General features: G+C 32.3%; 1 protein-coding gene across 8 annotated transcripts in view; it reads right to left on the bottom strand.

Annotated features, from left to right (window-relative positions):
- The window catches only part of GPHN (gephyrin), a 414,033-nt gene that overhangs the window by 201,944 nt on the left and 188,464 nt on the right, over window positions 1–23,625 (bottom strand). For all 8 annotated transcript variants that reach the window (XM_090271004.1, XM_090271010.1, XM_090271006.1 and 5 more), the window contains one exon: window positions 5,363–5,457. In XM_090271004.1, the coding sequence (XP_090127130.1) occupies window positions 5,363–5,457 (95 nt within the window). The remainder of the gene's footprint in view (window positions 1–5,362; window positions 5,458–23,625) is intronic.

The following is a 23,625-nucleotide window of genomic DNA, read 5'->3' as shown; positions in this document are numbered from 1 at the left end:
TAACTACTCTCCCTCTCTAAAACAACCCAAAATTATCTATTTTAAAATTTTCCTATTCACAAAGAGAAGAGTTGACAGCTATTTTTTTCAACTTGCCATATTCTTTTGTTTTCAATTGTGATTTAATTGACAAATAACATTGTTAGTTTTAGGTGTAGAACACAATGATTTGCTCTATGTATGTACTGCAAAATGATTACCACAATAAGTTTAGTTAACATCCATAACTATAGTTACATTTTTTCTCTTGTGATGAGAACTCTTATAATCTACTCTCTTAGAAACTTTCAAATACACAAAATATTATTAACTATAGTCCCTAGGATTGGTGTATCTTATATATATTTATAAGATCTTATGTATCATATATCGTCGGCGGCGGCGGCAGCCGTCCGTCTCGAGAGACGATGGCGTAGCTTCTTGAGAGTCTATCTGCACCGCCGAGAATGGCTGTGCAGTCCGATTCGGGAGTGACAATCCCTGCCGCACTTGGTACAGGTGAAGGCAGATGGCTGTTGTTGCTGCTGCTGACGCTGCTTCCGCCTTATCCATCCATCCATCAATAGACACTTAGGTTCTTTCCATGTTTTGGCTATTATAATGATCCAGTGAGCATGGGGACATAGGTATCTTTTTGAGACAGTGATTTCATTTCCTCTAAGTACCCAGAAGCAGAATTGCTGGATCATATGTACTTCTATTTTTAATTTCTGAGGAATTGCCATACTGTTTTCCATTTACATTCATTTCCACCAACAGTGTACAAGAGTTCCCTTTTCTCCACATGTTCTTGTTATCACTCGAATTTTGATAACAGACATTCTAACAGGTGTGAGGTGATAACTTATTGTGGTTTTGATTTGCATGTCTCTGATGATCAACGATGCTGACCATCTTTTCATGTACCTGTTGGCCATCTGGATGTCTTCTTTGGAAAAATGTGTGTTTAGATCCTCTCCCAATTTTTAAATCATGTTTTTTTAAAAAAAATTTTCGTTTCATGACATCGATATTTATTTTGGATATTAACATGTTATCAAGATATATTATTTGTAAATATTTTCTCCCATTCTGTAGGTTGCCTTTTCATTTTGTTGATGCCTTTTAATTTGATGTTGCCTTACTTGCTGATTTTTGCTTTGTTCCCTTTGCTTTTGAAGTCAATTCCAGAAAAGCACAGCTGAGAATGATGCTTAGGAACTTACTCATTATGTTTTCTTCTAAGAGTTTTATAGCTTCAGGTGTTACATTCAAGTCTTTAACCCATATTGAGTTGATTTTTGTGTATGGCGTAAGACAGTGGTCCTATTTCATTCTTTTGCATGTGGCTAACCAGTCTTCCTAACATTTATTGAGGAGACTACTCTTTTCCCATTGTATATTCTTGGTTCCTTTGTCTTAAATTAGTAGGCCATATATATGTATGTACATTTATGGGTTCTCTATTTTGTTCCACCTCTGTGTCTGTTTTTATGCCAATACCATTCTGTCTTGCTTACTATAGCTTTGTAATATAGTTTGAAATCAGGAAGTGATTTTTCTTTTTTATAAAGATGCTTTGGCTATTTGGTCTCTTTTGTGGTTCCATTAAGCTTATTTGTTCTATTTCAGTGAAAAATGCCATTTAATTCTGATAAGGATTGCACTGAACATGTAGAATGCTCTGGCAAATATGTACATAAAGCCTTTATTATAAGATAATTTCCTTCTATTTGCAGTTTGTTAAATGTCATTAACATGAAAGCATGCTAAGTTTTGTCAAATGATTTTTCTGTATCAATTGAGATGCTCAAGTGTTCTTTTTTAGCCTTTATTTCGTAACTGTGGTACATTACATTGATTGTTTTTTTGTATGATGAACTATTCTTGCATTCTAGAGATAAATCCCACTTGGTCATGGTGCATCTTTTTTTTTTTAATATGCTATTGAATTTGATTTGCTAGTATATTATTGAATATTTTTGCATCAATGTTCATAAAGAATATTGGTCTGTAGTTTTCTTAGAGTTTTTTTCTGTCTGTTATCTGGGGAGTGCTGGCCTTGTAGAATTAGATAGGAAGTTTTCCTTTCTCTTCAATTTTTTGGGAGAGTTTGAGAAGGATTACTGTCCATTTAAAAAAAAATGTTTGGTAGACTTATTTAGTGAAGCCATCTGATACAGGCATTTTATTTATAGTTGGTTTTTGATTACTAACTCAATCTTCTTACTAGTTATAGGTCTATTAGATTTCTATTTCTTTGTGATTCAATCTACTACACTTTGTATTTGTAGGAATTTGTCCATTTCTTCTAGGTTATCCAATTTACTGGCATACAGTTGTTCATAGTACTCTCTTATATTTTTATTTCTGTAGAAATGGTAGTAATGTCCCCACTTTAATTTCTGAGTTTAGTAGTTTATATTTCTTTTTTTCTTAGTCATAGCAAAGTTTGTCAATTTTGTTGATTTTTTTGAAGAACCACTATTTGGTTTAGTTCATTTTTTTCTGTGTTTTTTTTTTTCTATTTTATTAAGTTTTGCTTTAATCTTTTTTATCTCTTTTGCTAGCTTTGAGTTTTGCTTATTCTTCTTTTTCTAGTTCCTTAAGTTGTAATGTTAGGTGGTTGTTCCAAGATCTTTCTTCTTAAATGTAAGCATTTACAGCTATAGCTTTCCTTTTAGCATTGTTTTCTCTAAATTACTTAAGTTTTGGTAGGGATCATGGAGCTGAATATGTACGAATATGTGCTGAAAGAAAAGAACGATCAATCCAGAATTCTCTATCTAGTGAAAATGTCCTTCAGGATGAAAATAAGATAAAAGTATTTTCAGATGAAGGAAAGCTATTGGAAAAGATCTTTCCAGTAGCTTTTTCTAAGAACTGGAACTCTCAACCAGTAACAACACAACAACGATTAACACTTAAATAAGACATTATAAATCAGTTGTTGTTCTAAGCACTTCACATGGATTCACTCACTTAATCCAAGAAGATTCGTACTATTAACATCTTCATTATACATATGAGAAAACAATAAAGATCTTAAGTAGCTAGTAATAGTAGAGCCAGAATGGAACCCAAGCCAGCTGTATGACTTCAAAGATTATGCTCTTAACCATTACTTGATACTATCTTCCAACTTACTTGTACAAAAAACCCTGTAGTATATTAAGTAATCAAGAAGATTTAAAATGGTTTAGAACAGATTTAGTAATTTTAAAAGTTATTTTTATTTAATTCTGCTCTTTAGAGATAAGAACAGTAATGCAAGGCATCGACATGATACATTACCTTGAAAAAATATTCTATTAGAACCAGAATGAAATATTAAATTATCAATAGCAACCATAACAATAAACAGTTTTTGAATACTTACTAGGTGTAAAAGTTGTTTTGGGGGCTGAGGATGTAAAAATGAATAAGATAAAGCTCCCATTCTTAAGGATTTTATGAAAATTAGGTGATAGAGACAAGTAAGGAAATAATTACAATACAGCATGTGTTATAACAGAAGCAGGTACAAAGCCCACAGTACACACAAGGTAAAAGTGCTATAGAAAGGGAGCATCAATCTAGTCATGGCAATTTTAAAAGTAGAAATTTAAAACAAGTTTACAAAGCACAAAAAATGAACATTCATGAAAATATTCTACAGTTGCCTTTTCCATAACTCATGTAGACTATTACCTGTTTCAAACCTGTGAAAACTCAGTTTGTCAGCAATGAACAAAAAGAAGTCAGTGGAATCTGTTACCCTGCTGGGTAAGTTTTAGTTTTCATAGCCTTCAGCATCAAGATGATGAGCTTATACAAAGTACTTAGAATCAGCTCATGCTGATTAATTTTCCACTTTCTGAGCAGTCCAGTGCTCAGTAATTATGTAGATTCAAAAGGAAGAAAGGAATTAATCCACAAAAATCTTTCAATAAGACAAAAATTAATATTTCTGTAATAGATAAAGGAAGCTATAGTCAATTTAAAGAGTTACCTTAACAGTTGCAAAGAACAAGTTTTCCAGGTTAACTGTGGGATCCTTAAGGGGAGCACCAGGCCTTATTTCTTTTTCTATTCTTAGTATCCTGAATGGTTAATATGACCCCTGGCAAATAGAGTATTTCTATGTTTGCTAAGTTAGAATTTTTGTTATAAAAAAATTAACAAGAGGTAAAGTTTAAGTCTTTCTTGACTATTTATTGTATGCCAAAAAGAGTTCTTTTATGTTCAAATATCACTACAGTTAATTCCATAGAGACAAGGGATCAAAGGTGACATGACCCTGGACCTCATGTGTAGGTAATATAAGGGTTAAAAGAAAAGAAAACCAGAATAAAAGAATCATAAATATAAGTTCCTTAAAGGTCAGCATGGACTTTTAAATTTATATCTCTACCCTTCTACTTTAATTCTATTTTTGCTTTTACTAAAATAAAATGTTACAATATAGGACATGTGGCAGCAAAGGAAATACAGCATCTAATGACCATTCACATTTCCCTGTGGCTATGCTTCAAGTGGCTGCCATTAATGGGATATAAATTTAGTCCAAGCAGCAGAAAGGGCATTATGACTCATATCCCATGCATTAAATGTACATATTTACTTTTTTATTCACATTGCACACAGAATCAACACATGGCTATAAATAATAATTGTGAAATGTTTAAATTATAAAGTTGCTGTGTAATTTTAGGTTGCTCTGAGATCAACTGTCTATTTAATCATGTTATTAAATCAAATGATTCTAAGTTGGTTCTTTTGTCTTTCACTTACATGATATATGCTGTCCTCATTAAAGGGAATTTTAACCTAACAGTTGCTAAAATAATAACAATAACAAAACCATCAGATTGAGATTGGATGTCAACATCTATGTCAACAAAAGCATAGATTTAAATATACTAATTTAATATAATAATAATATATTAATTGAGTTGTTTTTTTTCATGATCACACATCAATATGACTAGCTTAAAATAGGAATAAAGGTTCCTAATTCGTGAGAACAACTTATTTTAAAAACTACTGCTTAGTTTTACTAAATTAGGATCTAATGACAGTTAATAAATATTAATGATTGCAGATAATCACAAAAAAAAGAATAACTTTACATCTCAATAAATTGGACTCTCTTCTGGGTTAGGATTAACTACCTTTAGCAGTAATATAATACTTTCTAAAACTTTAAATATAATATTTAAAAAAAGGAACTTGAAAGAAACTATGGCCAAGATTTGACTGGACAGAATACTAAGACTTAATTCTGGGGAATAAATAGGGCAAACTTAAGTGTTACAATCAAGCTTCTTGGGTTTATCAGTCTATTGTAGTGACTAGTGGTATGGAATTAATTTTCCTTGTAACATGCTGGTGACTTTCTTACCTAGAAAGCATGCCCAGAGGTGTAACATTAAGTGATCCCATCAGCATTGCCAGCGCCATCCCTGGCGCTTCCCGTTCTATTACTTCTTTTGTGGCCTGTAATTAAAGATTAAATAGTAAACTGAATGAAATTAGTCAAAACGAAGGAATTCAGATTAGTAAAATTAACTTCAAAATACTTATAAACCATGCTTTCTATAAACCATACTTTGTAGTTCTTCAAACTTTTTTTTTTTTAAGGCATCAAGACTCAGTTCTTTGGGACCACTGAATAAGCTGAGGACCAGGGCATCAGAGGGACTTTTATGTTAGCAGAACTTTCTTATCCTTTACAACTTAGAAGTGTTTCATAAAAGTCTCATCTTGCCAAATAACCTAAATTTTAAAAAGAAGTCTCAGATTGCTATGATAGCTCAATAGATTTTCTTAGGGTAAGAAATCTGTGTATTTTTTGTTTTTTGGTCAATTACTCTTAAAACAATTGGTCCCTGGAAAGCTGAGATTATTTTGTATCTTTCCTAGCTCTAATTTTATGATATAATGAAAAGGAACTAAAAAAGTCACCAATCAACTTTTCCCATGCATTGGGTAGAAGAAAAATTCTAGATTCCATATCTTCAATATAATTTAACTATCTGTTTTAAAGAGAATTAATAAATTGATAGGCTTTAATAGAAATTTTGAGATAAGGCATTCTTAAAACAAGTGTGTTTAAACCTGGAATAAGCTAATTAAGGAGAAGAGAAAATTTCATTTATATATTTATTTATCTACATATTTATTATTCTGTGATGGTACAGATATGCTTTAGGTTAAGACTTGGGAGTGAAATATATGATTTAATCCATTTCTAATCCTCTATTTCTATAAATATAGCAGATTATAATACTTGGGGACAATAAATAATTAAATTTGTAAAAGAAAGTGTTCTAGTATGTAAGAAAAAATGCAAATAAAATAAAAAGTAAATTACAGAGTAATATAGGGAAAGGTTGATATTTCAATATTTTATTAGAAGTAGAGAGATATTCCTAAATAAGATTGTAGCTCTGTGAAAAATTTAAGTTGAGGCCTGGGCAAAGCAGTTACGATAAATCAAGTATGTGTTAGATGCCAGTTGATGTTATAAATAAACTTTTAAGATGCATATAAATTAGTTAACCCCATATAATTATACAGAATAAAGGACTACTAGCATTGATGTAATCTACTGATCTATAACACTTAAGAATAGCAGAAATTTTAAAGGAAAACTAACTCTACCAAAATGCTTTTCAATAAAAGCTGCTTTAAAAATAAAGGGCCAGCAAGCAGGCAAGAGAAAAGGAAATTCTCAAATTCCTAAATTTGTGAGTTACTTACTTTCATTTAAAACCATAGCTAAAAATTGTCAAGTAGCTTTATCCAGAATTTTTTCCTTGTTTTCCAAATTCAATCTGTCTGGTATGATTTTGAGGTCTCTTGATAAGAAATACCATTTCCATGCTATAATGATGTACTCAAAAGTACAGTAGCACACTTTATTTAAGGGTAAGGGAAGAAAATATCAGCATACTGCTGAGGGGAAGTCTTTCACTTAAATAGATACTTTAAAGCACAACATTTATCCATCTCTACATTAGCTATTAAGCACCTACTATAATCTAGGAAGAATTCTACACATTGGTGTTGCATTAATGAAAACAAACATAGAAAAGTATGTAAACTCACTTTCATCTAGTACACAAAAACCTCAGTTGGCAAAATTACATTTGAAAACTATCTAAAAGGGGTGTAATGCATTAAACTTTCTAGAGACTCTAAAATACACAATTAGATTTGGCCAGATCACAGTGGTTTACCTGTAATGCCTTATCTCCCTTTTCAAAGAATTGTTTTATTGGATGTTGCTTTTGTAGCATGCAACTGAAGCCAATGAAATGTCTCAGTGAAACATATTTATATTAGAAAGTATTTGAGGCCATTGTTCACCACATTGCACTGTGGTCAATTTTAGAATAATCTATAGGAGAAATTTCCTCTTAAGTGTCATAAGTAGAAATGAGTTATTTTCTGTGCTACCAGGATTTTTTTTTACATTATGATGCTTATGAATCAAATTACTCTTGAGAACAGAGACAAATTTGTGAATACCTTTTTAGTAGGTTGCCTTATTTTTCTACATATATCTTATTAAAAGTTGTGTTTTATGTGTTTCGGTAAAACATCTTATTATTTTTAGGGCATTAATATATATATATATATATATGGATGGATAATGAACGGATGGATTAACAAATATATGTATTCTCTACACAGAGGTCTTCATCTTTTTCCAAACATAATTTAGAGAGGACAGTTAATTCTTCTTGAAGACTTTCCAGAGAATTTGGGTTTATAGACATAAATCTTGTATTTTTAGAACAGAAAAGTAAAATATATATTGTGTTGATGTCACTAAAAGGCATTGGTGCTGACAATGGTGATGGAGATTGTCAGACTCTTTGGGCTAGACACAAACCAGCCTTTTAAGTATGGAATCCCTAAGTAATGCACAAATATGGTCTTTCTTACATCTAGGTCAAATATATCTTTCCCATGAAACATTAGAACCTTCTATTTCCATTTTATTTTCTCTTCTTCTTAAGCTGCTTTGTGTAGCAGTGAGATCACCATCTGTGAGGTCAGATAATGCCACTACATAGTTAAGGTCCATGAGATACAGGCTGGATATATTGCAGCACCTAGCACAGTACCCAACATAGAGTATGTGTACTCAATAATTGTTGAATAAAAGAATTAATGAATGACTGAACCAATATGGGTTTGAAACCTGGAAACCTGGCTTTATCACTTAGTTGTTCTTGCATTAGAACAAAACATTTGCCCTCTCTGAGCTTCAGTGTACTTATGAATAAAATGGAGATAATGATAAAACACACCTACATCTTATGAGAACTAAATGAGCATGGAGTATGTATTCACTACCTGTCAGTTCTCTCTATGCCTCTACTTTCCAATTGACCTTACTTACTTGCAGTTTTGATCATACAGGTTAGAGAACAGAATTAATACAAAAACCCAGAAACCAAACCTAGAAACAGTGGTTGAGAACTAAATATGAAGGAAAAGAGAATGGATAGCAAGAATCTAAGTCTCAGAATGTTAGCAAATGGGGGCAGGGAGCAGAACACTGAAATAGTGACATCTAAAGGGAACAAGGGGTCAAATGAAGTGGGAATTGGAAGAGAGGAGAGCAAGAATTGGTGATGACATCTATAAACTGTAGATGGGAAGGCACAACTAGAAAACAAAGAACAAGGGAATAAAACAAGAAAGAGTGTTCTAAATTACTAAAAAATCCAAACAAAAGAATAATTTTAACAAATGTAGCCTTACCATTTCAATCATATATACTACTTTGCTATAGATAATGAAGATTATACATGCTATTATTATCCCAGTAGATAACAATTATTCATTATCAATAAACTATTTATAATTAGTGGTAAAAAGGATGCCATTAAAAGTTTGAAACCATTTTTCTTAATTAGCTTAACATTCTCGCTTTCTTATGCATTATTAATTTGATTATCAAATCATTTTTTCCTTGAGCAATAGTAGAAATTTATATTCCTACTTCAGATATAACCTTTTCTGAACTAGAAGAGTCCAAAACAATGATGTTTAATTGGATCCAGCTATTATCTCTAAATAAGACATTTTATCCTGAACTTCTAAATTCTTTCTAAACTATGAGAGTTGCAACTTCTTATGGAAAATCACTTATTGTGATCTTTTAATTTTACCCTTGACGCTTTGAAGATAACATTAAAGACAGATGCTTCAAAGACTGTTCAAGCTGCAGAAAAAGGGTGTCTGTGCATAAACAATGATTCTATAGGTCTGGGAACTTGCCAGTGAAATTCAGGTCCATTTTTAACTTCACAGGAAAAATGGCCTTGAAAATGTTATTATTAACAGACAATTATGTTTAAATATGTACAGGACACATGACAGCTACATGCAAATGTGTGGAAATACCTTATAGTCATGGTCATTGTGAAAAAGCACTTAGTATAGTGCTTTTACTTATTTTTATAGACATTTATTAACAGATCATAATTTGTATTACTATTTATATGCTTGTTACTTAACTATGCAGATTTAATAACATCTCCTCATAACAATTACTGCAGTGTCCTCTGCTGATTAAATAATCTTAGGTAACAAACAATATCTTTGAAATACCAACTAATGGCTATTCATAATGCTGTAAAGCTATCAAGATAGGATATGGTTAGAGGAGAGATTCTCAAACTTTAGTGTGCACTGAATCTTCTAGAGGTCTTGATCAACACTGATTACTGGGCCCCACCCAGAGATTTGGGTTCAGAATGTCTGAATGAGGCCTCAAAATTTGTATTTCTAACAGATCCCAGGTTATGCTTGCAATGCTAATTAGAAAACTACACTTTGAAAAATAAAGTGCACATGGAAGTAATGAGGTAGATTCATGATAATGTGTACTACTTGATCTAATCTTCATGATCACCTTATAGTCAACTTTGTAAAATAGACTGAAATAAATGTTAGGATCTTCCATAAAAGCAAAATGTAGACCTGGTAAGGAGATAAATTAGGTAAAAACGGTGGGGAACTACTCCTTGTAGTTTAGGGCATTGTAGCCCCGGCCTGAGCATGACCTGCCGCTGGCATTCCGGCTGTACTTGTCTTTAAGTCTCAACAATGGCTGCATGGGAGACATACCTGAAAACCATTCAGAGGGTTTCCATGGGAGAAGGATTCGAAAATACTTGTTATGCTTTAGAACTTGCTCTGCTTTCTCATGTCTCTTGGTTAAGTATAAACAATCTCTATCAGGGAGTATATGAAGCCTTGTACCTAGTGCCAGTGTGGGGTCATGATGTTTGATAGACCCTGGCACAGACTATTCATTGTATCTGTTGTACTGGAATGTGTAATCAGTTATTATCAATTGTAACCTAGGCACCTGAAAGCTATTAGTGATTTATGCATTTTGATCTTGTACCTCCCACACGTATCCTTCTTAATAAAAAGCATAAGAGATGAAGGCCTAGCTGCTGTTCTCCACTAGAGAGAGCAGACACCTTCCTTCCCCCAGACATAATGAAGTGTCCTGGGTAAGTTTGTTCCGCGTGGTCACGAAGACTCTGCTGGACAGAGCAGCGTCCAACTGAGCCTAGGGTGTATGAGGCACCTCCGCCTCAAAAAACAAGCAGTTTAATGCCAGTCAATTAAATTTTCCTTACTCTATCCACTAAAGGGCAAACACATTAATTTTATTTTACACTTTAAAAAAGTGTTATAATGAACTAACAATTCAGTCTGCCCCTTTAAGTATCCTATGGTACAGAGATGCTATCTTTAACATATTTTTTATCAGGACTATCTAGATATGATATATAAAACTTACATGTATGACTAACTCCTAGAAATGTTAAAGGAATACCAGTTATAAATCTACTCCCCTCTCCTCTCATTAAGAAACAGAAGAGTGAAAGTTAAGAGTCACATTATTATAAGGGTAGCCTTAAATTTATTCAAATTAATTAAAAATTCATTTGCAGATTTTGTTAATTTTATACTAGTTGCAAACACCTTTCAACCAACCATAACACATCAGTGTCTCATAACAGTGTGACTAAGTAGTTAGGAAGAAGCTATAACTGAGAAATACAGGTAGTTCTCCCCGTGTTACTTGGGAGATATGATCTGATGATAATGTATTTTTTCCCATGGAGTTTTAGCCTCCTTCTGAAATATTTACTTCTTCTACCACTCCTGGAAAAAGTAGAAATCATTTCAAAACGGAAATATTTCATTTTGTTTTTCAGTTGAAGTTGTACAGTGTTTTAAGAAGATCAGGTTATAACAAAAGAGCAAAGGAGATAGTATAAATATGGAGAGAAAGAAAAAGAAAAGGAGTAGAAATTTAAGTACTATAGGCAATTTCATTTTCCATTCCATTCAGGGAGCATACAAGTATTCTTTGCAGTGAGCATGAGATGCTGAGTTAATTCTGTTGTTTCTACAGTTGATCTCAGCTCCCATAAACATTACTGAATTAATATATCATTGTGCTACCTAAGGCTCCAATGTTTAAAGATAAGTATTTCATGTATAAAATGGCCCCCTAAAGCAAGCCAACCAATTAATCTGGCTCAACAAAATCATTTATTTCAATGTTAGAGTAAAAACTAATTGTTGAGTCACTGAGATTATGTCTTTCTATAATAAACCAGCTACTTTAACCATGAAAAAATATCACCCTGCTTGCTAATATTTAGATCCCAACCCTTATTAAATAACCAACTTGAGTATATAGCAGTGAATATTCCTTAGCTTTAAAACGTTTTTTTAATGCAGTTATTTTTCACATTGTTTCCCTCTTTTATGTAAAAATTAAGTTAATAAATATAAAATATTATACAAAAAATCAGGGAACTCAGGTGAGCAAATTATATTTTATAAGAGATTTCACAAGAATACATATCTTCATATTCTACTTTTGTAAATAGTACTACTCTATATCTCATTCCAGGTAAATGTGAAAGAATAGTGACATTTCAATGGATTATTAGCATCTTTATACTTGCAATATACCTTTATTTATTTTTGGCATTGTGTGAAAAACAAAGTTCTCTCTTATGGTAGGGTGTTGGTTACATGTCTTTTAATCTATATAGAAAAAAATGTTATTCATTCATGCTCCTTAAAGGTTAATATGTAGATGATGGGGAAATAACCTGTTTCTCAAAGCTGAAGAAAGATGAAGTTGAAAGATGATCCAACTTGAAATTGTATTGAAAGGCTGTTTTTTGGTCAGTGAACTGGTAAATATACAACCCAATCTATTTACTTCAGCTACTCTGGACTTCTATTTCGTTTTGTTTTATTTTTCAATTACAATTAGCATTAGATATTATATTAAGTTAGTAGTATATAAGCAGAAATCTAATAGCTGCCTAAAAAATCTATACATTGAATTTCCCCTTTATTAAAGATTACACATAATTACTTTGTTTACTAAATACAGTGCAAGTTTTTAATGTTCACATAATAACATAACTTTAGGCTGTCCTTAAACATCTAAATTAAGAGGAAACAAGCTCCTACTTTAGGCTTTTAAGGACTGTTTGCAAGTAGCTCACTGTAAACTAATTTTAGAAAGTCTAAAACTCTGCTCCTTTGCCCCATAATGTGATACTTCTCACTGCTGGCATCTTTAGAAAGTATCCACATTAGAAACATGAAATTGTCATGCTTGAAGTTCTCTTTCTGCAAAACTAGATTCTCACCAAAATAGGCACAAGTAAAAAAGTGAGAGAAACAATAGGTGAGGTGAAGAACATGAAATGAGTGAAAAAATTGCTGAGGAGAGGAAAAGAACACAATAACAGCCCATTTATATTTTAATTATTATTATAAGGTACTGCATGTTGTCATCTCATACTACTCTCAGTTTTAAAATGAGGGGTCAATTGAGAAAGAGGAAAATGAGTACAGTACTTCCTAAAAGCAAAGAAATCCAATCAATCTCTTGTCTTAAGATAAGCTTAACTAAGAAGAAATTCCTAGTCAAGATGAGAGAAAAAGGTATACACCTAAATAACTTGTTCTCAACAGTTTTGCTCATCTAAAGATTTTAAAGCTCCTAACTTCTCACTTTAAGATCAGGCTTTTTATTCATCATCTATAATCTAATCATCCTTTATAATTCACATATTAAATGAAAATCAGCTCTTGTTATGCTTCCATAAATTTATCTCTGTTTTCCACTTGTAAAGAGAAATAATGATATTTGTTACCCTGCCCAGAAAGTAAAGTGTTAACACTACATAGAAAGCATTTTTAGTTAACTAAAAAAGTCACAATATTTATAATGCTAGTGTTATAACATTATACAACATATAACTTTTTAATGTTCTGAAAAAACTATTATTTCTCTTTACTATTGGCAAGCTAAACATGAATACTATTATTGAGCCACATAATTCAATAATAAAAGAAATATTCACATCAGAAGTTATTTATGGTGCCTTTCTTACAAACACCTATATTCTCTATTTAATTAGTTAAAATATTCCTGTATTACCTAATACAGAGGAGATATATTTTATTACTTCTTTTTTTGTAAGTGAAGAAACAGACACAATAAATTCTATGACTAAGCCAAAGCCACAGAGTAAGTAAATCAATAGAAACTCCACAATGGAATTTAGGACTGCAGACTCAATTCTGAACTTAATACATTAATCTGTTATTATGTACTTTCAGTTTACAAGGCACTATCCCCTATTAAGATATAGGAAGGATCTCTTACTCTGTTTAAATGAGATAAAACATATAAAATGCTCAGTATCATTCCTAACACATAGCAAGTACTTCACAAATGTTGGTACTATTATTTGCACTAAAGCACAAATCTAAAGTCACCTATATTGTAGAAACTGCAGTTATAGATGATAGTCAAAGCAATTATGAAAACTGACAGTTCTATAATAAGCAATGTAGAAGCCATAAGTATGTCTGTTTTGAATGTGTATGAATTACTAGATGTTTGAAGACTGCAACATGCCGGCAAGAATCTTGAAAACTTGACAAATATTTATCAAGTAACAGTTTTGGAGATGCCAGTTACCAGGTATATAGCCTTGGACATTCCCACAAAACCTCTAAAGTAGATTGGGGAAAGAATCTGAGAAGACTGAAAATATCTTTTGAAGAAAAAAGAACAGAATCCCTAAATTTTTGCTTTCATCTAAATCCAAAAGAAAACAGCAATGTAATTATGTACCTAAGCAAAGATGAAAAAATATAAACAAGAGTCCATAACTACTTGTGGTAAACAAATTGTTCGAATTCGAAATCCAAGTAATTTTATATCAATTTTTAATTTCCACAGTAACCAAACACTAAAATGGAAAGCTGCAGCCTAGGCCTTTTCTCTTGTCAGGACTGGAATAAGACTGAGGGTGATATAAAATTGGGGATCACAAAGAGTTCTATCAACTCAGTTAATGCTCTGCTGCTCATACTAAATGGATGGGCCTTACGATAGTCATTTGAAACCAACCATTATTATTCTTCAGAGTAGAAAAATCTACTTTGTAAGAGTCTCTAATATGTAAGAATGGATTTAAAAAATTCAGTGATCTATAACCTACAAGAGATATAAAAGGAAGAACACAATATTTATTAAGTAAAAATTTACATAAGTTAGATCGAAGAACAATTTTACCTTTATTATATGGAAGAGAAATGTCTAAACAAAGGACAAAAATAATCCAAGGCCTAACTTAAAAAAATTAATTAATTAATTATTTTTTGGGGTGGGGACCCCCACTCTGTACCTCCCGCCCTCAGACTTAAGACCCTTTCTAATCTTATAAAAGACAATGGGCAAAGGTCCCATGCTCCTCTAGCTGCTTCAAGCTAGACATGGTCGTCGTCCTACCTACCCTTGGGTCCAGAAATCCCTAATAAGAGTGTGGGTGTGGAGGGGAGGGTGGCCTTCCCACATGGGGGAGGGTCGTGCAGACTCCAGGTCGGTTGGCTGTCCTCGGGCAATGGCATGCTCGATTTAACAGGTTGCATCCCAAGGCCTAATTAAAAAAAAACTATTCTAAAAAGAGGCACAGCTTTTTTTCCCTTATTTCCTTTACCTTTTTCACCCGGTCCCGCAACCCTACTCCCCTCTGACAGCTGTCAGTCTAATTACCAGAGGGAAAGGAGATTGGGGAGGAAGCAAAAGAGCATATAGGGTGATAAACGGTGATGGAAGGAGACTTGACTCGGGATCGTGCACACATTACAATGTACAAATGATGTATTATAGAACTGTACATCTAAAACTTATAGGATTTTATTAACCAATGTCACCCCCAGTAAATTCATTAAAAAATAGAGTTGCTATCTTTTGCCACCTAAAAAGGTAAAACTGCAGAAATGCAAAAAAAATGCATAAAAATTAAAAAATTCTTTTAAAATGTTATTTGTATTGTTGACACTATTACAAATGCCCCTCCTTTGTGTGCCTCCACCTAGCCCACGCCCCCTCCTTCCCTCTGGCCATCACCAATCACCACTCTGTTGTCTGTGTCTACGGGTTATGAATATATGTTCTTTGGCTAATCCCTTCACCTTCTTTCATCCAGTCCTCTCTTCCTCCCTCCCCGCCCCGACCCCACAGCTGTCAGTCTGTTTCATGTATCCATGCCTCTGTCTCTGTTTTGTTCGTCACTTTATTTTGTTCATTAGATTCCACATATAAGTGAGATCGTACTGTATTTGTCTCTTTCTAATTGGCTTATTTCACTTAGCATAATAACTTCCAGGTCTATCCATGCTGTCACAAAAGGTAAGAAAAAATTAAATAATATTTCTTATGCATACTCTAGTTTGAAAGCTAGAAGAACTATTCTATTCTATAACTATGAGAATCTTTCAAGAAATCGTTATACACACATATTTTTATGGTAGGGAATTTTGGGCTGATATTTCAGAATCAAGATCTGTAATTTAAGATATAAAGATCCCAGACTTTTTCAGAACATCCCGGCTATGGTGCTCAGGACAGGGTAGTTCACTAACCAAAAAAAGCCTCTGTCATCTTCAGATTTATGATTTAAAAGAAGTAAAAATAAAGTCTAATCTTGTACAACAGAAAAAATTGCACTTCGTAAAATTAAGGATAATGTATATGTGTGTATGTGCGCACACACGTCCTAGGATTGGAACTGAGTTCTTCAGGCTAGGGCTATAGGCAACTGAAAAGTTAACATTAGGGCAACTAGTGGGACTGTAAAGAAAGAAGCTGTTTGTCCATCAGCTAGTTAGAATGGGTGGAAATGAACACTCCTACTAACAGGCACACATACACACGCATGCCTAAGGCTACTCATTTATAATTTTTTTTTTTTCAGTGCTACCTTGATGTTCATTTTAGCTGAATGATCTGCTGTAGAAATTGTATCCTGAAGTGTGGCTTAGGATATGCAAGAGCCAAACCAAATTTATAGGAATCAATCCACGAAGCTATTTAAAAATTCAGGTTTATAAAACAAACCCGAAGATTTGATAACCAGGCAGTTATTATTTGATATTAAGATAACTATCAACAGTGTTAACTCAGGTCCTGTCTTCACATAATCAGGGGGTACCCAAAGCAGGGATATTAAGTAGGGCAAAAGGCAAATGACATTTTGTTCAACACTGTAATAGAAAGGGCAGACACCTATACTAACCAAGTTTGCTTCTAGGGAATGATCAGCACACATAGAAATAGGTGAGTATGCACCAACACTCGATTCTGCCACACCCTGGTTTCCCAGAGTTTTTCTTCTTCTTTATTAATATAGGTGACCCAGAAGCTATCAGACTTTTTATAATTTTCTCAGAAAATTTTCAGGTATCACAGCTTATGCAAATTCTCTATTTTAGAAACCTTTCTATATTACAAAATGATGGGCCAACAAAAGAAATATTTTCCTTAATTTTCTTGACTTGTCTCTGACTGTCAACAGCGATGACAAGAAACCATGAAAGAGATGTTAGTTTCAAAAGAAATAAAAAAATAAAAGTGAAATTATAACAGTATTCATTTCTAGCAGCTCAAAGTAAATCTGGCCTAAATCAATCAGCATAAGCGTAGGTCTATTCTTAAAAGTTATTTATAAAAATGTTCTTATGTCATTCACAGAGGTAGGTCAGAAAGCTAAATAAATAGCAATTAATAGAAATCCAAAATACTAGTTTGTTAAAAGCAGTAAAAATTAAATAAAGCAAAGGACAAATAATTTACATAAACAAATGTTTCTGTGGAAAAATACAGGCCAAATGTTAAACAATTCACTTACCCAAAAACCTTGGGCTTGAGATGGTTTACATGTTAGGGGAGACTAAAAGTAATTGGATCTTATGAGGGAAGTTAAGCTCTACTTGTCAGAAAAGTTTATAAAATGCTTTAATGTCTAGATAATGCAAACATTAATTGCATACCTGAATATTGTTTTCATTGGAATTCTTATGAAGAAAAATTATTTGTGCAAAATGATTTGCAAACAGAACTATATATTTAGTATTTTAAAAAATGATTACTAATAGTACTTATGTGTAGTCAATGGCTTAATTATAAATTATTTCCAAGGTTTGTTATCTATGAACAAATCATTCATTCTAAAATATTAAGGTTCAGTAAGTTTCTATCTATAAAGTATTTATCACAAACATTCCACAAGTAGTTAGAAAATAAACTATTGTGCATCAGCTATTAAAAAAACCTCACAAAAGGCAGAAGTAACTTAGAATATGCGTTTGTAGTTTGTTAACTGCGTACCTTTGATTCAGAATGCGTTTCAAGCTTTTTACCTCTGTTGTAATAGGGTGAGCATGAAATAATTGAGTACTATTATATTGACAGAATTTGAGAAAAGAGAAAATAAATTGGTGTGTACATATATGGCAAATGATATAGTTAAAATATAAATCTGACTTTGCCAAAAGTATTTCCTTAAACTTCTCTTTGTACTTAGAATCTGTCTTTAAGTCCAGGTTACTGAGTCAAAAGAAACCTGAACAAAGAAAACAGGCAGTTTGTAGAAGAAACAAAGTTGGACAAATACAAGACACATGCTTCATCTCATTATTAGTCTACAATATGCTAATAAAAGCATACAATTTTCATCTATCAAACTGGTGAAATTAAAAATGATAATGGATATGCACTCTCACAAACTGATAATATGAATATACAAATTTGTATGTATATTCTAGAGGGCAATTTTGACTCAGTTATTCTACTTTAAGAAATGTTTCTAAAGTGATAATCAGAAATGTATCTTGACAATTTATATAAGGAGAATGTTTATGATAGGAAATAAGAAAGAACTTAAATAATGACAGAGAAATTAATTTACTTATAGTTTATTTATACTCTGTAATGATTGACAGACCCCTCTTTTTAAGAACAGTTACTACATGAAGAAAAGCTTAATTTATATAAAAAGGAGAGTGATTAAAAGCAAGGTCTCTCTGGAGTAAGACTACCTATTTCAAATTCTAGCTCTATTATCTTCTACTAGCTCTGAGATTGGGGTTAAATTCTTTAATGATTTAATCTTTTAAATATTTAATCTTCTTATCTGTGAAGTGGTACCTATTGTATAGGTTTGCTGTGAGGATTAAATAAGATACTATATAGCCTGGCACACAGTAAGTGCACAATAAATTGTAGTAGCTATGGTAACAATTGAGATGATGTCAAAAGAAAGCCAAACTCTATTTATAATGGGCCCCTAATTATTCAAATTAATCAATTAGTTCTAGCTAATAACTATGTTTCAAGATTATTGGTGGTTTAGTTACTAAATAAGTAAATCTATATTCATAAAAATAGAAGTTTTTTAAAATGATTAATAAAAGACAAGATAAATAGCAAAAATCTTTTCCTTCTCTTAAATGAGCATCTAGTTTTAAGTTAAAACCTCATCTTTAATACTACGTTACAATAGAAAGGTCACCATTTTATGCTCTTATTGAATACTTCTGATATATTTTAAGTGCTGTGATCCTAAAGTTCCAACAATAGGAATAGAATAAAAATTTGAAGATAGGTCTTGTTCATAAAATAGCTTTCTGCAGATGGTTTTAAGTTTTATTTTTAAATTAGTAAACATTATGAAAAGCAGAATATCCCAAAAGACTCTCTACCTTTTAACCCTCTCACAAAATTGACTTATTTTCAATCAGAAGGCACTGAGTTGGGATAAAAAAATAATTTAACTTACAAGAGACATTTCCTTCCTGAATCTTTGCTTAAGATCTCTGTAACAGAATTATTACCTCTGATTGCAAAATAAACATGTACACATCTCTTACTATAATGATTATAAACAAACACAAAATATTGATTCCTGAACATCTGAAATGTTTTTAATGCTGCTGATATGAACAGAAAATAATTTGTTTCTTCGTAAGTACTAAATATTCTAAGAACTCTAAAGCATTCAGGGATAAATACAAAAAGTTTGGAAATGCTTTGTATTTTATAAACATCCAAATATCTAACAATTGCATTTTTCAGGTAATTATTTTGATGTTAAAGACTATTAAATATACATAAAGGAGCTCTAAACCAAATAGTTTCTGTGTCTGAGGCAATTAACTTTCCCCCTCACTCCCCCGGACCTCCTGTACCACAGGTGTAAATGTGTGAGTTTTCACCAGCAACACTAAAACATTTAATGGGAGGAGAGTAGAGGGGAGAAAAAAAGATTAGGGGAGATAGAGACTGGATATTAATGCCTATTATTGTCACTGTCTATCTTTAAAACCAGGGAGTGAAACTACCTCCACAAAATGTTCATGTAAGGAAACTATATCTTCCTTTGCAAGGACCTGAATATGTCCTACTTTTTATTCTTCAGGAGAGAAAGTGGGGGAAATAGTGACAACTTATTTGCTAGGAGTATTTGCCTATAAAGAATCTCATGATCACAAGGAAATTTACAGGGTTTCCTGCTATTAAATAAAAAAAGGACTTGAAGACTAATAAGGGAGTGATAGAGATATAGCCTCTATCAATTTAGCATTCCTCAAAATAAAAATAGGATATCAGAGATCACAAGAAAAATTGTATTTATTATTGATAAACAAGTTAAATAGAATGATGTTATTCTTATACTTTCTTTTATCCCAGATCTTATACCTTAGAAAATCTGCATATTTTCTTGTATTAAAATTGTTTTTCAGAATAAATACAAGCAAAATCTTAAAAAAATATTCATTATTGTTAAGAAAACAAGTTACATCTGGATATAATTTCTATTTTAGTGCTTCTCTCATAACAGAAGTACTTTTTTAAAAATTGAATTTAAATGGTGACATTGGGTAACAAGACCATATGGATTTCAAGTAACAACCCAATAAAACATCATCTGCAGACTGCATGGTGTGCCCATTGCTTTAAGCAAAGTCTCTTTACCCCCACCCACCCTCCTTTGCCCACCTTCACAAGGGACATACAGATGGCCAACAGACATATAGGAAAGTGGTCAATGTCACTAATCATCAGAGAGATGCAAATTAAAAACACAATGAGCTACACCTCACACCTGCCAGAATGGCTATCACCAATAAATCAACAAATAACAAGTGCTGCAGAGAAAAGGGAACCCTAGTGCACTTTGGTGGGAATGAAGACTGTTGCAGCCACTATGGAAAACAGTATGGAATTTCCTCAAAAATTAAAAATGGAACTGCCTTCCGACCCAGCAATCCCACTTCTGGGACCATATCTAAGGAAACCTGAAACATTAATTCGAAAGAATATATACACCTCTATGTTCACTGCAGCACTATTTACAATAGCCAACTTTTGGAAACAGCCCAAGTGCCCATCAGTAGATGAGTGGATAAAAAAAGCTGTGGTACATTTACACAATGGAATACTGACGCAAGTACTTTGATCTTTCCATAGCTGTGCTGTTAAAAATAAATTACTAGTAGGGCATCAGGAGATGGGAGAGAAAATAGGTTACTAAAACTTATCTTAAGTATAGCACTTTAAAGAAATTTCTTTAGAAAAATCAGTGTGAAGCAGTGAGCAATAAGAATAAAGCTAACTGCTTTCAAGTTTAAAGGCACATATTAATTTAAGGACAAATAAATTCCTAGTTTAAATGACTAATTAACCAAATCCCTCATAAAAACTAATGAATATGACTAAACTTTCTGACACTAGGAATTGAAGTGAGCTTTAGCTGATAATGAGAATAAATTAAAACTCCCAAACATTTTCAATATTAGTACATAGTTATACTTCTGGGGAAGAGGAGGATCCTCATTGTGCTTGTTAATTACATTCAAAAACAACTTCCTAAACACTAGTTATCTACTTATCTCTAGCCAATCTCTACTTCTGCACTATAAAACTAATAACCTTGGTTTCAGGTAATGCTGTTTATTAACAGCTACCAATGAAATCACTAATCTGTCATTAAGAGCTCTAGGTTTCAAAATTAAAGAGATTCTTACTGACATTTAAACTATTAGCTGTGGTGAGGCATTAATATAGAAGACATTCTTATTCCTGAATCAATGGTGCTTATAAGAGGTGAAAGAATGTCCTTATACACAATCACTCTAAACATTTTCCCTGAAGAATTAAAAGAAAGTAACAAAATTCTGTGGATACTACATTTTTTGTTAAATGTTTTTTCCCTTTCTTGGAATGTAAACTCTGAAAGAGTTTGTGTCACATCCTCCTAACAGATGACGTGGCATAGAGCAAATCTCTTAAACAAATAGGTTCTAACGGAATTATTGGATGCAATGAAATAACTTCTCTCCTAAGCATGTAGAATAGTACAAGTTTATGTACCACCTTGGGAGAATTGAGAAGAAATTCACTCAATTTTTGCTGTTTTGACAGGTTACATGAAGAACCTTGACTGAGAAAGGCTGAACTGAGTATGTAAAATCACCAAAAAAATTAAATTAACATGTGAAAACATTATCTTCTAAGGGATTGAAAGGTTTTTTTTTTTTCCTAAACCCATTATTATTACATATTTAACTACTTCGTTTTAAACTCCTTGAGGACAAGGAACAATTCTTTCCAACTTTTGTAAGTTCTGTAAGGTCTAGGACACTATGCTACACAGTTCAATTTAACAAATATTGTGTTTTACCAGTGGATTAACACACACACACACACACACACACACGTATGCACATGTTGCCTAAACCATATTCACAATTCATAATTTCTGGGGGTTGGGCCTATGAAATGTTTTAGAAAAATCTCTATAGACAGAAGGCTGGGTATCCAGGTTGAGGGCTACTGAATTGAAATGAATTCCTATTCCTATTGCTAGTTCTCCCCTGGTTGCCTCATCTTAGTCCAATTATCTTCATTTAAACCTTGACTTTCAAATGTGCCTTTCTCCTCTTTAAGAGTATGTATTACTCTATTTCAAAGAAATTGCATCATTCTGTCTTGAAGTTGGTTTTTTTTTTTTTAATTCAACCTTCTTCAGAATCATTTTGATATCCTTCAACTATCTGTGTTATTTCACTTCATTCTCCCTTTCATTCTTAGAATATAGGGTCTTTTAAGTCTTCTGTAATTTTCTAAAACTTTTAAGTTTCTTCTCTTAATACAATATCTTGATCTTATCCATCTTTCACATTAATTATGTAGTTTCCCAATGTCTTTGCCATTGATTTAATTTCCTCTTAGGCAAAGGTATTAAAAGGTCTGAGTACAATTCTAGGTAAATACCCAAAATAATGAAAAGAAAAACAGATACCTGCATATCAATGTTCATAGCAGCACTGTTCATAATAGCCAAAAGATGAAACAACTCAACTGTCCAGACGAATGAATAAACAAATTGTGGTATAAACATACAATGGAATAGCAGTCTTAAAAAAGAATGAAATTCTAATATGTGCTACAGCAAGAACAAACCTTGAAAATATAATGTTAAGTATAAATCAGACATAGGAGGACAAAAATTGTATGATTCCACTTATATAAGGTACCTAGAATGGCAAATTCAGAGGCAGAAAGTAAAGTAGAGGTTAGCAGGGGCTGTGGGAGGAAGAAATGGGGAGTTATTGTTTAATGGGTACAGAGTTTCTGTTGAGATGATAAAAAAGTTATAGAAACAGAGAGATGTGATGGTTGCAAAAAATTGTGACTGTAATAATACCACTGAACTGTACACTTAAAATTAGTTAAAATAGTAAATTTTATGTTATGGGTATTTTACCATAATAATGTCTATACCAAATCTGCATCAAGTGATACTGATGTGTTATGTTTGTGCTTTACAGGATATACTTATAAATATTAATTTTTGCTAAATTTTCACTTATTTTAATGTACACATTTTTAAATTTTATTAAACTTTAAAGTTTGAAAACAGCATATGTTCTTTTACCCATAAATACTCTGGAGGATTGTTCTATAAGATAGAAGTACCAATATGTAGTAATACACACACACACACACACACAGATTTTTACTTGAGCATTGTTTATAATGGCAAAATTGGAAACAATAAAAAATGGAAGTGGTTTTACTCAAACTTTGGAAAATTACAGTGGGTTATAAGATTTTTTTTAATAGTTAGAACCCTTGATATAGTGATAAATGAGAAAATTAGTTTGTTTAATAATTTTTATAGTGGAGTCCATTGTTTTTTAAGGATTCAGTTATCTGTATATACTTAT

This window comes from Furipterus horrens, unplaced genomic scaffold (genome assembly GCF_987537825.1).
Source record: "Furipterus horrens unplaced genomic scaffold, mFurHor1.1.pri manual_scaffold_3, whole genome shotgun sequence".
Taxonomy (NCBI): Eukaryota; Metazoa; Chordata; class Mammalia; order Chiroptera; family Furipteridae; genus Furipterus; species Furipterus horrens.
Note: the sequence above shows the minus strand (reverse complement) of the source record. Positions and strands in the feature narration are given on the sequence as shown.